We start from the raw sequence: 17,071 nt of genomic DNA, 5'->3' as shown, positions 1-17,071 counted from the left end.
GGCAGCTGTGAAGGCAGAATTGCAGCAGACACTAAAAACAACCACAAAGCCTTCTATAGTTATATCAAGAATCTCCATGGCAATACCCAGGTTTGCTCTGAGTTACTGCACAATGGTACCTCCTATACTGAGCCAGCAGATATTGCTAACATACTGGCCGACAGATTCAGTACAAACTTTATCCCCCCCCCCCCAAAGGACCAATCACAATACAGGAGGAATGCCAGGCATCCAGCATTACTGCAGCACAGGTTAAAGCTGCATTGTCTAAGGCCAAGAATACAGCTTCCATGGGACCCGACAATATGTATGGATCTGTTCTACATGAACTACAAAGTGATCTGGCACCACATCTGTGTGCCCTGTTCAATCACAGCCTTACCTCAGGCATTGTCCCTACCAAATGGTGCACTGCTACAGTCATCCCTCTCCATAAAGGGGAAGTGACTACAGACCCTGGGAATTATCGCCTCATTAGCCTGACAAGTCTGATATGTAAAGCTATGCAGCGCATCATCATGGACCTAATTAACAAGGATATGGGGAATCTCCAAACTCTAGATCACGCCCAGTCTGGTTTTGTGAAAGGTAGATCATACCTGCTCAACCTGGTTGACTTCTTTGACTCAGTCACCAGAGCTGTGGATGAGAGCAAGCCAGTTCATACAGCCTACCTCAATCTGGCCAAGGCCTTTGATACCATTCTCCACTCAGGAATTATTGGTAAACTCACCAAACTAGTCATCAACCTCTATATCACTAGGTGGGTTGCAAATTGGCATACAGATAGAACCCACAGTGTAAAAGTAGCGGACTCCATGTCAGACTGCCGAACAGTCATAAGTGGAGTCCCACAGTGATTGGTCCTGGGTCCTCTTCTGCTTTGCATCTACTTCTCAGAAGTCCAGGCCGACACGGAGGGCCTCTGGCTGACCATGTCTGCAGACAACTGCAAGCTGGGAGCTATTATTAACTCCCCAAGTGATGCAGACATCCTACAGAAACGCCTCACTGAAACCAATGACAAGTTTCGAAACCATGGCCTTAAGCTTAATGCAAAAAATGCATCGTCATCCCCTTTGGAAAAAACTCCGTTCCCACTAATTACCACATTCATGGGAGCCCACTGAAGGCGTTATAAGAGATCTGGGGACACAGGTTGACAGAAACCTCTCCTTCGACCACCACATTGCCACTGTAGTCAGAAAGTCCTTCTATGTGGCACATCTCATTACCAAGGGTTTTGCATCTAGGAAGAAAGAGGTCATCATCTCCCTCTACTCTTCCCTCATTAGGCCAATCAACGAGTATAATGCCCTATTTGGCCTGTACCACAATAGACACATGCAACAGCTGGAAAGGCCACAAAAGTACATCACGAAGAGGATCCTAGGCCTTAAACACATGTCCTACATGGATAGACTCAAAAAAGCTGCAGCTATTCTCTGTCTCAATCGTCTACTAAGAGGCAATCTCTGCTTGACTTACAAAATCATGTCTGACCCAGCTCTGTTAGAAATGCTACATCTAAAGAAATTCCAATCCCTTCACACCACATGCTCCAGAGACCTCAACCTCATTACCACAATCAACAGAACATGCTGGAGGGACAGTTCATAATCCAGAGACTGTCAATGCTCTGGAATAGACTTCCCATACATGTCAAGCAGAGTACCTCACTGGCCCTCTTCAAGAGAAATCTTGATGAATGGATGGGAAAAAGAAAGTTCACCCTGGGGATCACTCCAGTGGCTCTACTTGATAGAGGCACTGGGAGCTAATGTCGAGCGGCACAATGCCAGGGCACTTCTATGGGCTAGGCTTGTAAAGGCTCCAGGGCCATTGGCCTAGTACACACCTATGAACCCTTTTGATATGTGCCTGACCAGATACATGCAGCAACTGGAAAGTCCAAAAAGGTTCCTTACAAAAAGAATACAGGAAATAAACATAATTTCCTAAGTTGAATGCCTTAAAGCCCTGTCTCTTTACTCAATATCTCACAAACTTCTGAGAAGTGATCTTTGCCTGGCATACAAGGAATCCCTGGACCCTGTTGTGATGAACCTTTTGCATATCCGCAAAACAAACAGCATCTGAACTACTAGATTAAAAGGCCTACATTTTTCTTGCAACATAAATAGGCCATGTTGGAGAGACAGATATAGTTCTCAGGGAATTCCCATTCTCTGGAACAGAGATGTGAAGCAGAGTTCTTCCCTATCCCTTTTGAAGTGCAACTTGGACTTATGGATGGTTAATCGGAAATTAACCCTGGTCTGGCTCCTATGGCTCTGATGGACCGTGGCAGTCAATAAATCACTACCTATATAAATCAAATTTATGGGTCACATGTGGGTTGCACAGCTAGGCTTATAAGGGCCCTAGTGGTTGTCAGCCTAGTATACATACACCTATGAACCTATGAATAAGTGGAACAGCATGTTGCCTGAGAACCTGTAAGATGAGGAATGATATAGTGCCTGTTTAAGTTTCATGACACTATATATCCCCTCCTTATCAAGTTTAAACACTTAAAAATTGTTGTCACTATACACCAACTAACATATTCACTAGACAGATGCTTGAATAACCCACTTGTTGGCACTGTGGTAATGATAATGCCCATTACTTACATTTGATATGGTCCTATCCAGAGATGCACACTTTATGAACATTAGGTGTTGCCTGGGTTATATGTAAACCACATTCTTCATCCACAGATGCCAAATTTTAGCTGTTTGGAATTCCACAACCTAAGTATGAGTCATCCCCACTTGATATGTAGTGGACTTGCTCAGTAATTATGACTTTATTAGCATTTCTGTTTGCCAATGGAAAGATTACTGGGAAGTTAGCATAGATTCCCTGCTCATAATGCAACAGAAATGTAGTAGATGGTTCTTCTCCAAAATGAACAGAACATGGATAAATAAAATGAATACTGGATAGAGTGTGTTTCTTTCATCACCAAAGCCAGAATGTGAGTTTCTTACTGGTTGGTCTTTCAATACTAATCCATTAACAATCAGTTTCAATATGCCTTATGTCTTCACTTGAATTACTACATTGTTCTACGCCTAATTAATAGGTAATGTTATAGACTTTGACTTCCAAACAATTGCTTAGTGCTTTTTATTTTTTTAATTATTGAGTTTTTGGTGACTGTTTGCTTAAGGGCACACATGGCATGGTATTTCATGCAGGTATGGGCAGTGTCGACTTAACGGACAGCCTCCAGATAGGTAGGGTTACCACCTGTCCCTCTTTGCGAGACAGTCCCACTTTTGGCAGTTGTGTCCTGTGGAAAAAAACTAAAAAATGGCAAATGTCCTGAGATTTTAAGACAAAAATATATTTCTTAAGTTTTCCTTAATAGTTACATAAAACAGTTATTTGTATCTGAAACACATAAACACTATATGAAAAAGCATAAGCAGCACAAATGCTACAAAAATAAGCTTTTATTTTGGCAAAAAAAGTGAAGTTCTGTCCTTTGCACTAGCAGTGGGTATATTTTGTCCCACAAAATCTCACATTTCTACAAAAAAGTCCCACTTTGGGCATTTGAAAAAGTGGCAACCCTACTGTCAGTTAAGTGTTTTTTAATTGTTATTTTGTACTTTTTAATATTAAAATGTTTAAAAAGGTTTAAGTACAAAAAAGAGAAAATCTGATGCATTATATGCCTTATAGCCAGACACATCCAGCAAAAGGGGGGGGGGGTAGGCTACCAAACTCCACACCCACTTTACACAGCTCAGAGTTATTACTATTTTTTATCTTAGCTTCTTAAATACAACTCGATTCACACCATTTGCTTTTTTTAAACAAGTGTGACATTTTCGGCGTACGTCACTACAAGGGCGGGGCTTGCTACTGCGCAACCTGGTGTGTCGTAATTTAAACAGTCTCAGAATTTCTCAGTTTAAGAATCTCAGCCATTAAAACTAATTTTTCACTCATTATCCTACTATAACCAGGCTTTATGTATGGTTTTGTTGTGCAACAAAATTCAATAACTAACAAAATGTGGGTTTCATTACACAGTATCCCACTCTCCCCATATGAATCTGAAAGGACAGTTTATATGTATTATCATTCTTCTACAACGAGATTTACGCACTTTGTACTTCTTAATAAAAAAAGTTTAGCTTTCATAACTGTAGTTTAATGCACATACTAATTTATAAACAACGAACTAAGGGTTTCCGAATATAACTTCCTGCTCTTAACGGTGGACTGGGACATCAGGACCCCTACGCCTGCGAATATGTCTTTGTTGGAGCCTGCTACACTATGCCAATGATATTACCAAAGATAAAAAATACAGCACTCTCTATCTTTATGAAAAGCGTATACACACACATAACAAGCAGCATCCAATCTTCATGGTAACTCGCATCAGACGCCTCCCGAGGTCCTAGTGTTTGCGCCAGCCGGAAGTGACAGCACGCATTATCGTATAGTTTCATACAGGAATGGAATTAGTAATGTTGACGTGGATGTTGTTGTTCTTGAGGGGAGTTGAAAGTCCATCTTAGTTGAGGAAAGGGGAGGAGTCTGAAGGTGAGGTACCAATTTGTAAGTGATAACCAGACTCTAAACTGGGCATCTCACCCACGACCTTCTGGGTCATCCCACTAACACCAGGTGGTTGAACAGGAGTGAGGCAAGGCACAGGATTCCCGTGGACTTAATTGGCTTTGCCAAAATGGACCAGTTGTACCACCAGACTAATAAGTAAGTTGTGCATCCCTTTCCCCCCCTCCATTCGCATTTTGGTGTAACTTCTATATTTGGTTGACTGCAGGTGTGTTACATTTAGATACGTGTTGCTCACTGTCTCCAAAAGTGCATTTTTGACATCAGATATTTGATGCACATCACGTTTAATGGTGATTAAGCTGGCACTGGGTTTGCAGCAAGCTTATGCCTCTCAGCTGCTGTGATTTAGGGATAGGCTGAGAAACTGCCCCTCAGATTTAGCTTTATTTTTCCAATATTTTATTGACTTTGTGCAAAAAGTTAGATACGTCTGAAAACTAAATACATTGTTAAATAGGTGTTCAATGCGTATATATACACATTAATTATTGCGGGTTTTCTGTACTGCGCAAAAGTGCAAATTCTTGTTCATTTTACTTTTTTCAGAAAAATAATGCTGTACAAAATATAACTATCTCGTTAGTGAAACATACAGCAGAATTGCAACACGTGTAAAAAGGTAATGCAGGTTATACAGTAGTTCTAGGTCTGTGGAACTTTGTCATGCATTTGAGAATAATAAAACTAATATCAAATGGACTCGTAGCAAAACTCTTCTGTCTCTTCCCAGTGCTTTTCAGAGGCTATTCCATAGATGAGCAGGAACTGTCTTGTGAATGTGCAAACATGAAGTTTATATTTCAGTTCTAAATCAAATAATTATATTTCAGTTCTAAATCAAACAATAATTAAGAACATGGGGATCCTTTAAGTTCAGACTGCATATGTTGAACACCAGCAGTTAGTCTCTGCCTTCTGTAGTGTGTACAGATATCTTTTTTTGACTAAAGGCTCATGTCTGGATCTTGTTGTTTGTGAGTCTTGGACAAATGCTGAATGCTGAGTTAATGGCAGACAAACTAAAGGAAATTTTTAGTCAGTAGTAGTAGATTGATCAAACAACAGTATACAGTGTTTTCCTAAATGCTGTTTTTCTTTTTGAGTTTTGTATTTCCATGTGTTAGCATGTAGTTGCTGAATATTTAATCGTACAGACTGTATTACTTATGTTTTTATTTAAAATAAAAAATGTATACTTTATAAAGTAAAAGCTTGTGGCTGGTGGTTTACTTCTTTGTGTGTAATGATAATTTCTAAATCTGGCAAATTATTAATTGTTGGCATCTGTCTTTTGAAAAGTAGTTGTTTTAGCCATAGCTACCAAAGAGGCGATTGTGAGGTCATTTGTGATTTGAAGTTTTATTTTATTTATTTATAATTTCTTAAGTGATATGGATACCTGATCTCACTAGTTCATTTTCAGGCTAAGCCCAGGGGGATACAACAAACAATGAAAACATAACTAAAGCACACCCAATAGGAATGTAAGAATAGTACAAGCTAAGCAGTCACAGTGACCATGGGATGCCTAGCCATACACGCCCTTAAGTAGAGATACTTGAAAGTTCTTATTACCCTTTTCAAGCACTTGCTAGTGCTCACCTCCTGAATTGATCAGGGCAGTGTATGCTAACTCTGGAGTAATTTGACTTTACTGCTCCAGTCATTAAAATTAGCTGTAAAGATAGTCAGAGTAGTACTTTGTTTGGCCAGTAATGGTAATTTATTTGTAGGCTGGGGATATGTTAACTTAGGAACCTGTTAATGTAGCAAGTCTTGTTTGTTGGTGCAAGTTTAGGTTCCTAGTGTGGATTTTGTAGAGTCACTGGTTTTGCAATGAAATAGAAGATCAGATGGGATTGGATCTTTCATGGCTAGTAAAGCAAGACACTAGTTGCCTCAGAGCAGTCATTAGGCTACTGAATATAAGGAGAGGTGTGTTAGTATGTACGTATGCAGTGTCAGTGGTGCAACAGGTAGCACACACACCTTTGGTGCAGGAAGATCAGAAAGGTTTGGGTTCTATTCCCAATCCAGGTGATTGTATAGCTACTACTGCAGTGCAGTATAAGGAGGACAGGAAGTAATGCACCCCTGAATGTGTCATCCTTCAGATGAGACTTTAATCCAATGTTCCGTCTGCATGAGTTGGGGGCTGGCTGTAAAAAATCCAGCGGCACCCGTCGAAAAGAGTAAGGAAAGTTCCCTAGTGCCCAGGCAAAAGGAGAAATAATCACCTCTGGTCTCTTCTGAAAAGAGGCCACTAACCTAGTAGGGCTAATGTGGTCAACAAAGGATAAATAAATACAAAACAAAGTCTTTGGATGGTTGAAGGAATGTTAACCTTTACTTTTCTTGCATTCAGTGATGTCTGATAAGAAAAGAGTGCAGTATTAGGATACCTTTTTCTGGATCTTGAAGCTGTTATAGTGAAGATTAACTGGTCCAGATAGAAGAGTTTTCCTGATTATGGGGAAGATGTGATGATTAAATGAGTAAGTATTGTCCACATAACTACCCAATTCTATTGTGGTTATGTCAGTCTGAAGATTAGTACTATTTGTATTATGTAAAGTGACAGTAGTTTCTTGCCAAATGTTGCTTCACTGCAGTTTTGTGCATTTTGCTTCAGACATTTTTCAGTATAGCAAGTCTGTGCACATTTCAGCCCTTGCTGGAGCTGTTAACTGCAACCTCATCCACTGATGGATATCAGCAAACTTGGTTAACCATATTTCTGGAATGTTGGCTTTGATATCTGCAAAATAAATACCTAACAGGAGAGGGCCCAGCACTAATCCCTATGGTACCCCCACTAGTTAAGAATTTTATGTTTAAAGAAGGTACCACAGACTTTCATAGCTTGGGTATCTTTTGGATAGCCAGTTTGCAAACCAAAAGATATAAGGGTTTACATTTTATTTGTCTATGTTTGTCATTAATATGAGCAAGGGGAATTGTATCAGCAGCCTTGGGCAGGTTAAGGTAAGCAGCGAGCATAGAGTCACTAGTGTCCATAACCTCTCCAAAAGAAGCTTACTGGGTTCTGGATGCAGGACCTTCTCTTCACAAAACCAAGCTGTTTGGTGTCTAAGTCAGTTGCTTAAATGATTTTGGCTGTGATACACGCCAGCTGGTAAGGCTGATGTATCTTTTATTACTCGGGTCTGTAGAGAGGTGGCCTTTGTGTAGGGCAGTCACTGTGGGTGTTCTGAAGGCGTAAAGCCTGTGTTAGGCTGAGATTGCATAATTAAGTAGAGAGTCCGGTAGTGATTTTGTTGGCATCGAGAAGTCTAAAACCTGATGAAAAAAATCCGGATAGCAACCAAGAATCCAAACAATGGCTACTGCAGGAACAAGATGAGTGTAGCGTAGCTTGAACAGCAAGACCCAACATCCAAAAGCAATAGTTTGTCGTATGAAAATCCAAAAGCCCTTCCAAATAGTAAAACAGATTTCTTTTATTGTACAAACAACTACTAGTACCACTAGTTTAGCGCTTTCATCTGCCGACCGCAGACTTCCTCAGAACTAGTGTGTACCCTCTTTACAGGCTTATTTAAACAACTTTTGGCGCCAACATTTAAAAATTCATTTAAAGAAATGAGCATTTCAAAAACTTGCTGTAACGAAATCATTTCACTCTAAACTATTATATAACTATATACCTTCAACTAAATTTCATTAGTTACAGCAACAATAAGTATATATGTATACTTATGAGAATTTATATGAATGAATATAACATTTTATAAAAATTAATATAATAAAACATTATATAAAGTATAACATTTTAAAATTCAAAAACCTGTGAGTATATTAGAATAATATGAACCTAATATAAATTATAATTATAAAATTGTTTAAAAGGTTATGAATCCATAATCAAAAAAGGCTTAATACTAATGAATTCATTAATACCTGGACTTCTAAAGTGCATCGTAAAAGTACTTTTTCTAATGATTATTTGTACTTTGGCAGTGAACATCCACCACACATATTCAAAAATATAATTAAAGGTCAATGTATCCGATGTGCTAGGATGTCCTCTAGTAAAGAATTAATGGAAAAGGAAATGAAATTTATTAAAGAATTATTTGTGAACAGAGGTTATCCTACAAGTATGATTAAGAATACCATAGAATATGTGACGAGTCAGTGGGGACTTAAATATAAACCATTATTGGGTCACACAATAGAGATTAGAGATACTAAACACACTCAACAGGACTATATGGGTAGAGTTTGTGTTATTACATACACTCCATATAGTTATAGAGTCAAAGACATTCTTGAGAGGTATTGGGATATTATTACTGTAATAGATTCCAATAAGACAATTTTGGGAGAAAAGCCCAAAATTGTGTACAAGACTGGTCCTAATATAAAAAGACTGTTAGAAAGAGTAAAATACAGGAAGGTGGTTAATGAACATGAAAAAATATTCACCAGGAAATGTGGAAGGTGTAATCAATGTAAGTATATTAATACAAACAGTAAAATCATATTGGGTGATACAAACAATACATTGATAAGAAGTATAGGTGGAAATTGTAGTACCAAACATATAGTTTATTTAGCCCTATGTAAAAAATGTTCAGCCTATTATATAGGCAAAACAGAAAGGCAGCTAAAAAAAAACGCATCTATGAACATTATTACAGGATACAAAAACAGGATTGTAAAAATGCACTATATAGACAATTAGAGAATATGGGGAAGATCATATATTCTTGTTTTTTATTATAGATGAGGAAAAAGATACACCTTATGATGGTGATTGGAAAACTAGATTAGTCTGCAAAGAAAGTAAATGGCAGATGCTTACTGATTCCACCAGAAGTCCAGGTATTAATTAATTCATTAGTATTAAGCCTTTTTTGAATATGGATTCATAACCTTTTAAACAATTTTATAATTATAATTTATATTAGGTTCATATTATTCTAATATACTCACAGGATTTTGAATTTTAAAATGTTATACTTTATATAATGTTTTATTATATTAATTTTTATAAAATGTTATATTCATTCATATAAATTCTCATAAGTATACATATATACTTATTGTTGCTGTAACTAATGAAATTTAGTTGAAGGTATATAGTTATATAATAGTTTAGAGTGAAATGATTTCGTTACAGCAAGTTTTTGAAATGCTTGTTTCTTTAAATGAATTTTTAAATGTTGGCGCCAAACGTTGTTTAAATAAGCCTGTAAAGAGGGTACACACTAGTTCTGAGGAAGTCTGCGGTCGGCAGATGAAAGCACTAAACCAGTGGTACTAGTAGTTGTTTGTACAATAAAAGAAATCTGTTTTACTATTTGGAAGGGCTTTTGGATTTTCATACGACAAACTATTGCTTTTGGATGTTAAGTCTAAAACCTGGTATGTTGTCTGGAAGTATTATTTTTATCTTTTGACATGGATTCTAAGACTTGTTCCTAGGTGATTTCAAGGGAATCTGAATTTTCAGGGATAGTGGTAGCAACAGTGCCTGGAGGTGAGCTAAATAAGCTGTACATTTGTTTTCTAATGTATTAGATAAGCTTTCTTCATTGTTGGACATTAATTTCCTGTCAGCTGAAGGAAGGTCTGTGGTTTCATTTGGTACCAGTAGTGACCTTAAGCTTGTACTCTACATTTTCTAGTAGTGCACTTAAATTCTTTGCTGGCATGTTTCACTATGGCCTTTGGGTACGAGTTAAGGACTTTGTGCATTTTTTCATTATATTCCTTTTTATTGCTGTGCAGTTTATTAATATGGTAGTTCCACCAGAAAGCCTTATTTTTTAATTTGCCATTATATTTAAGGCATATGGGTACTGTCCTTTCTGTGTAGTTGTTTAGGTAGTGGTAAATGTTGGAGGTGAATGCAGTTCACTCAGTTGTGCCCATTTGCAGGGTATTATTAAGAATTTTGCATAGGGCTTCTACAAGCTGAAGTAGATTTGCCTCAGAGAAGTCCCTAAAAATGTCTGATTTTTTTTTTTTGTGGTGGGATAGTACCACTAGGCCTGACAGAGATGCCAGTTGGTGGTAAGATTTAACCAGGAATAAGGAGTTGTGAGGCAGGGGCTAGGCTGGTAAGGGCCAGGTCAGGGATATTAGAGCCTCTAGCAGTAATTATACAATTTACTCTGGCACATTGTTATTTATAAAGTCAAGGAAATGCTGAACATATCAATTTTTAAACATGTGTGCCAGTTTTAGAGATGAGTCAATCAGTGCTTGGATTATTGGAAGTCCTGTAGCAGGAAGCTATTTAATGTTTAATGGGTGTTGTGTAATTTTCATCATTTTTGAAGGTCTTTGAAGTTCTGTAATTAGTAATGAAGTAATGGTTGGATCTCCTGAAAACCCAAATCACCCTTAACAAATCCAAGTTAGAGTTGTGGGAAATTTTGTGTGTGGTGGTGGCGTTTCCATAAAATAAAGGTAACCCCCACCATGGTTACCCAAGGGTCTTAAGTTGCCATAGAGGCTGAGTTCTAGAATAGAGGAAGTGCTGTCATTGTATTGTATCAAATATCAATGTTTTTGAGTTGTAGGAGGACCTGAAGTTCTGGCATCTTTCTGTGTAGACTCTTAGCGCTGAGTAAAGCTTGTGTTGTTGTGATGATTGTCCAAATTTGAGTTTGGTATGCTGCAGTGTCAAGTGTGTGTGTGTGGGGGGGGTTCTGCCTAAAATAGATTAACAGCAAAGTAAATAAAGATATCAGAATGTGCTAGTAATAGAGAGACCCCAGATTCACTGAAGATACAGTAAGGCTTGAGCTCAGACACACACACTCACCCATTCTTTATAGGTGGATTATGCCATTAGTAGGTTGCACTGTCTGACTTCTATATTTTGTGTGACTGAGCAGCCTCTTCTTAGCCCCAAACATGTGACACGTGATCCTACTGACAGTTAAATTGTGAGAAAAGGGGCAAACTCCCTCAGAGATGGAGTGCTGATGACTCTTAGTCTAACATGTTTTACTGACATTCTTCCATCACTTCAGCACGTCACCCAGGAATCTTTCACTTCTGTTGAGTCCTGGTTAAACAAGGAATACCTTATCCGTAATCTCAAAAGAAAACAAATTACTTTCTTTCCCCCAAAATCCCTAATCCGTAACAAACCCAACTTTTCAGTAACCTCCTGGAGTAACACCTCCATTGAGACCATTCCCTATATAAAATTGCCAGGAATGGCAATTGATCATAACCTCAAATTTGACTTAATGTATGTTACATATTTAAAAAATATATATAAAAAACAGGAGCCCCTCTACAGATCTAAGAACTATCTGACCGATGCAGTTAAGAAACTCCTAGTGGCATCCTATCCTTCTCCTGTCTTTCCATGCCACACTGAGAAACATGCTAAAACAAGGCTATATTAAAGTGGTTAAATGTCCTCATTTGTAAACCCTATTCCACTAAACAACTCAAGTGGTTAGAATTGCCTCATTGTCTACTATACTCCCAGCTTCTCACTGCCCATATGTTAACCTACAAGACTCAGTAATGCCCATCTTTGAATAATATTCACCAGATCACTGCACGCAAAGCATAAATCACTTCTTAATATTCACAAACCTCAACACTCAGCTGGGAACTCCCTCTACTCATGTTGTATAGCCAATGCTTGGAAGTCTATCCTGCCACTAAAACAACTTCCATCACTCCATATTCAAGTATGGTCTAAAAGCAATACTTAACTGACTCCTGGATATGTCCCTGTTTAACCCCTAAATAAAGTTTTGGTCTACATTCACAGCATCCAGTACTACTGGACTTCCTACAAGTAGAACACATCTTGTCTTGCTCAAGAGAGTCTTTAAATTCCCTCCACTCCTTGTTGGTTGGTGTAGATGCATCACTGTTCACCTAAAATCTAACACTTGTTCACACATCTTAGCTACACTGTACTAATTCTTGGTAAACTCAGTCTCTTTACGTCTCTTCTGTTCTAACTCATCATCATCCCTTCTCTCCTTACCCATAGCTATGTAGTCATACCAACTGATGTGGTTTATGTCACTTCCATCACAGACCTTTGCTCTGTCTCTTTACGTGGTCTGGAAGTGTTGTTATAGATGTCACGCTGTAGATTTATTTTAAATGTAAGCTGGGTTTAAAAATTTGCTGTTTTACTACAGCTCTCCACTGTGATTCCAGAATCCACTCTTTTACCAGGATTGTTCTGTACATGTATGTATGTAATAGTACTGCTTTATTCAGTGATTTATATATACTGCTATCCTAAAGTATCATTTGCATTCTACTTTATCTTCATCTTTGTAGCGTTTTGTATATACTGTACTGCTTTGTTCCTCATTTGTATTTTTTTCATCTGTAGAGCGTTTTTCCTTGAGCCTCCACTGAAAATGGGCTTTGGGTCAGTCTGACTTTCCCAGTAATCAAAAAACAAAGAGATCTCCACCTTTCACCAGGGATAAGAAGGTTTATCCTCAACTTCCTTGAAGGACTCAATAGCCTTTTTAAAGAGAGCTTTAATGTTGGGATTCCCTGCTTTGATGCCTATTAGCTCCTTGCAACTTGTGTTTCATTGTCTGAAAAACTGATACAAGTTTGCTTTCTAACCAGATTCTACCATGGACTTAAAATATCTTACTTGGAAAACTACTTTTTTCCTTGAAAGCTGTTAGTTCAGACAGAATAATTTCAGATCTTCAAACGTTGTGTTGCGCCCTCTTTGTTCTTTTACAGTGACAGTGTTACTGTGAGGACCACTTCTCCTTTTATGACTAAAGCTGCCACTGAATGTAATGAAAACCAGTGTATCCATTTGCCTGTCTTTGTTCTTGCTTGCTGTCAGCATGGGGTGTACTTAAACTTTACTGTGTGCATATCCATCAGCAGCTGAGATACAACAGTTCTGACAGAATGATGCACAACTGTGTTATTTTAAGTCCGTGGGACAAAAATGTCTGCAGTTAATCATACCAGGTGTCTGTCCATCTACATTAAGTTTTACTATGTAAAACATAGTGAACTATGAGTTGAGTTTGATAAAGCTTGCTGTACAAAGGTTGAAACTACTTTGGTAGTTTTTTTTTGAATAGCTCTTGATAATAATTGTGCATTAGTTACACGATCTTCAGTATGTACCATTGCAAGACATTATACATTTGATCTGATGTGTAGATGAAGGTCTGCTTTTTTGGACTACTGTTATTAAGAGTGTTCTCTCTGAAAGTTCCACCGACTATAAAGACCCTGGGTCTCTGTCCTCTAGTTATAGAGAATGGGTCCGTGAATATTGGATACAAATGTTATGTATATACTGTAACTACAGAACTGCAGGGGTAGACCAGTCCTCTGCAATGGCCCCATGCACCCTTCCCTGCTTTTGTGGAGATGGGCTTCTGTGTCATAGAGCAGACTAAGAGGTCCAGTGATGTGGTGAGAATGTATATTTTATGATGATGTCCATGTTTTTGTCTGTCCACTGTTTTCAGACTTTAAGCCACTCTCAATGCTTACACTTGCAAATGTATGTTTTTTTTTTTTGTTATGTGATCGGGGTTAGCACAGTGACACAGTGGTTGGAATTGCTGCTCACTCTGTGTATGCCAGCCTGGAATTTTGCTGAGTGCTTCAGCTTCTTTTCATGTCCCATAGGTTCATAGGTAGGTACTAGGCTGTGGGCATTAGGGCCTATATAAGCCTAGCCAAAAAGGTACCCTGGCTTTCGTCATCCAAGAGCAGAGACACAGAGGTGATCCCTGGGGTGAATTTCCCATTTCCCATCCAATCATCAAGATTTTTCTTGAAGAGCGCTAATGAGGAGCTTTGTTTGATATAGATAGGTAGTTTGTTTCAGAGTATGGGAAGTCTTTGCGACAGGAATCTCTCTCTCCAGCATGTTCTGTTTATTGTGGTGACAAGGTTTAGGTCCCTAGAGCATACAGTTAAGAGGGATTGGGATTTCTTTAAGTGGAGCATGTCCAACAGCTCTGGGTTTGACATAGCTTTGTATGTTTGGCAGAGACTGCCTCTGAGTAGGCGATATTCAACGGAGTAAAGCTGGAGTTTTTTTAGATAGTCTGCGTAGGGCATCTGTTTGAGGCCCAGTAATCCTTTTTGTGAGGTATTTCTGCAGCCTTTCCAGTTGTTGTAGATGTCTTGTGAGGTACATACCAAAAGGGGCATTGTACTCTAGAATGGGTCGGTTCCCTATTAAAAGACCTGCATCTTGGTCAAACTCAAAAGACTGAAACGGCAAAATATTGAAGCGGCTTTTAAGCAAATTCTTTCCCTGGGAAAGAATTCACTTGGCCGCTTTGTTACTTTGCGGTTTTCGGCACTGTAGTGCAGTCTTTGAGTTGGTATATTTAAGTAGGGGGGTATGGGAGCGAAGCCCCCCACTTAATGTAATGGTTAAAGTGTTTATTTATTTTTTTGTTGGAACAGCGAATTCCCCCCCCCCCCCTGGAAAAAAATCACTGTTCTAACAGTTCAAAATTGTAAGCTTTCGCTTACATAGGGTCGATTTAATCACCGTTCGCTTTTTTAAGTGTTCGGTGATCTAATATAGACCCTAATGGGTCTAATGAGTGACGAGTAGAGGGGAGCAATGACCTCTCCTTCTTTTTTTTTTTTTCCTGGATGAGAAACCTTTTGAGATGGTGTGCCTCGTAGAAGGATTTCCTGACTACTGCGGTGATGTGGTTATCAAAGGAGAGACTACTGTCCACCTGTGTCCCAAGGTCTCTTATCACACTTTCGGTGTCAAGTAGACTACCACCTATGTGGCAGCTCATGGGCACAGAGTTTTTACCAAAGGGGATGACCATGCATTTTTTTGGCATTGAGCTTGAGGCCATGGCTTTGACTCCAGGCATCTGTCTCAGTGTGGCCCTTTTGTAGGATGTCCACATCATTAGAAGTTTTCGATTTATGGCCCCTAGTTTGCAGTCATCTGCGAACTTCGTTAGCCAAAGACCTTTTGTGTTAGCCTGTACTTCATCAAAGTAGATACCAAACAAGAGAGGACCCAGGACTGAACCCTGTGGTACTCCACTTGTCACTGGTCTGAAGTCTGATTTGGAGTCTGCTACTTTCACAGTGTGGGTTCTGTCAGTAGCCATTTGGCAATCCATCTTGTGGCATAGGGATTTTTACCTAGTTTAGTGAGTTTATCTATAATTTCAGAGTGGGGGATGGTCAAAAGCATTGGTGAGATCTAGATAGGCTGTGTGAACCACCTTACCCTCATCTGTGGCTTTGGTAACTGCTTCAAAGAAGTCTATCAGGTTTAGGAGACATGATCTGCCTTTTACAAACCCGAACTGGGTGGGGTCCAGAGTTTGAAGATTACCAGTGTCTTTGTTTATAAGTTCCATGATGATAGGTTCCATGGTCTTGCAGACCAGACTCGTTAGGCTAATGGGGCGGTAGTTCATGGGGTCTGTGGTGGCTCCCCCTTTGTGGAGTGGGATAACTCGCTGTGCACCATTTAGTGGGCACAAAGCCTGAGGTAAGGCTATGATTGAACATGGTGCTTAGATGGAGTGCCAGTTCATTCTGTAGTTCGTGTAGAACGCAGCCTGGGATGTTGTCAGGTCCCATGGATGCTGTGTTCTTGACTTTGCATTCTTCCGGTATAGAGATGGGCCCTTTAGGGGGTGAGAGGGGGGTAAAGTTAGCACTGAACCTGTCAGAGGTGTGTAAAGTTATCTGTCAGGATGTTGGCAATATCAGTCGGTTCTGTATATTTAGTGCCATTGTGCTGTAACTCAGAGCAGATCTGAGTGTTGCCATTGAGATTCTTGACATAGCTATAGAATGCTTTGTGGTTGCCTTTAGAATCAGTAGCGATTTTTGTTTTCGTAACTAGCTTTGGAGGATTTTATGAGGGATCTCAGCTTCTTACTGAGGCTGAGCAGGGAGTTCCTCCAATCATGGGATTTTACTCTTTTTTTTGAAAAAACGTTGACCAGCAGACAATGGTGTACTGATAAATACTATCTCTCTATTATGCCATAGGGCACATAAAAAGGCAGAAAGCCTACAGTCCACAATCCAAACCGGTTTCGGCTTATATATCAAGCCTTCATCAGTGAAAAAAGAAAACAAAAAGGACAAAAAACTGCCTGCCTTATAAAGGGAACACCTGTCAATCATTATTGCAAACAATTAACAAACTACAAATACTCATTCAAACCAGGGGGAAACAAGCCACCCAAATTAGTAATCCATCTTTTCTCCAATTTATTGAGAATGTCATGCCAACCAGAAACCCTTGCTCTATTACCTTGAATTTTATCAATAATAGTAAAGTTAAAATTAGCACTGGAATGTTTCAATGTATGTTTGTATAGAGCATTATTAGCTCGTTGGTGCCTAATATCAGATAAGTGTTCTGCAATTCTAAACTTGACAGGCCTAGATGTCTGACCCACGTAGAATGCAGAACAACTACATGTAGCTAAGTAAATGATCC

General features: G+C 39.0%; 1 protein-coding gene across 3 annotated transcripts in view; it reads left to right on the top strand.

Annotated features, from left to right (window-relative positions):
* The first annotated feature begins 4,422 nt into the window (after positions 1-4,422).
* GOSR2 (golgi SNAP receptor complex member 2) overlaps positions 4,423-17,071 on the top strand; it is a 440,089-nt gene continuing 427,440 nt past the window's right edge. Inside the window, exon 1 of one of the 3 annotated variants that reach the window (XM_044055228.1) lies at positions 4,423-4,743. In XM_044055228.1, the coding sequence (XP_043911163.1) occupies positions 4,715-4,743 (29 nt within the window). In that variant the 5' untranslated portion in view covers positions 4,423-4,714. Of the gene's footprint in view, positions 4,744-9,433; positions 9,457-17,071 lie in introns of those variants that run through there. The other 2 variants (XM_044055226.1, XM_044055227.1) reach the window with 2 other exon arrangements.

The sequence above is a fragment of the Protopterus annectens genome, chromosome 13.part0, assembly GCF_019279795.1.
Source record: "Protopterus annectens isolate FY-2018-M chromosome 13.part0, PAN1.0, whole genome shotgun sequence".
Lineage (NCBI taxonomy): Eukaryota > Metazoa > Chordata > Ceratodontiformes > Protopteridae > Protopterus > Protopterus annectens.
The sequence above is the reverse complement of the archived record's forward strand: the minus strand, read 5'-3'. Positions and strand labels throughout refer to the sequence as shown.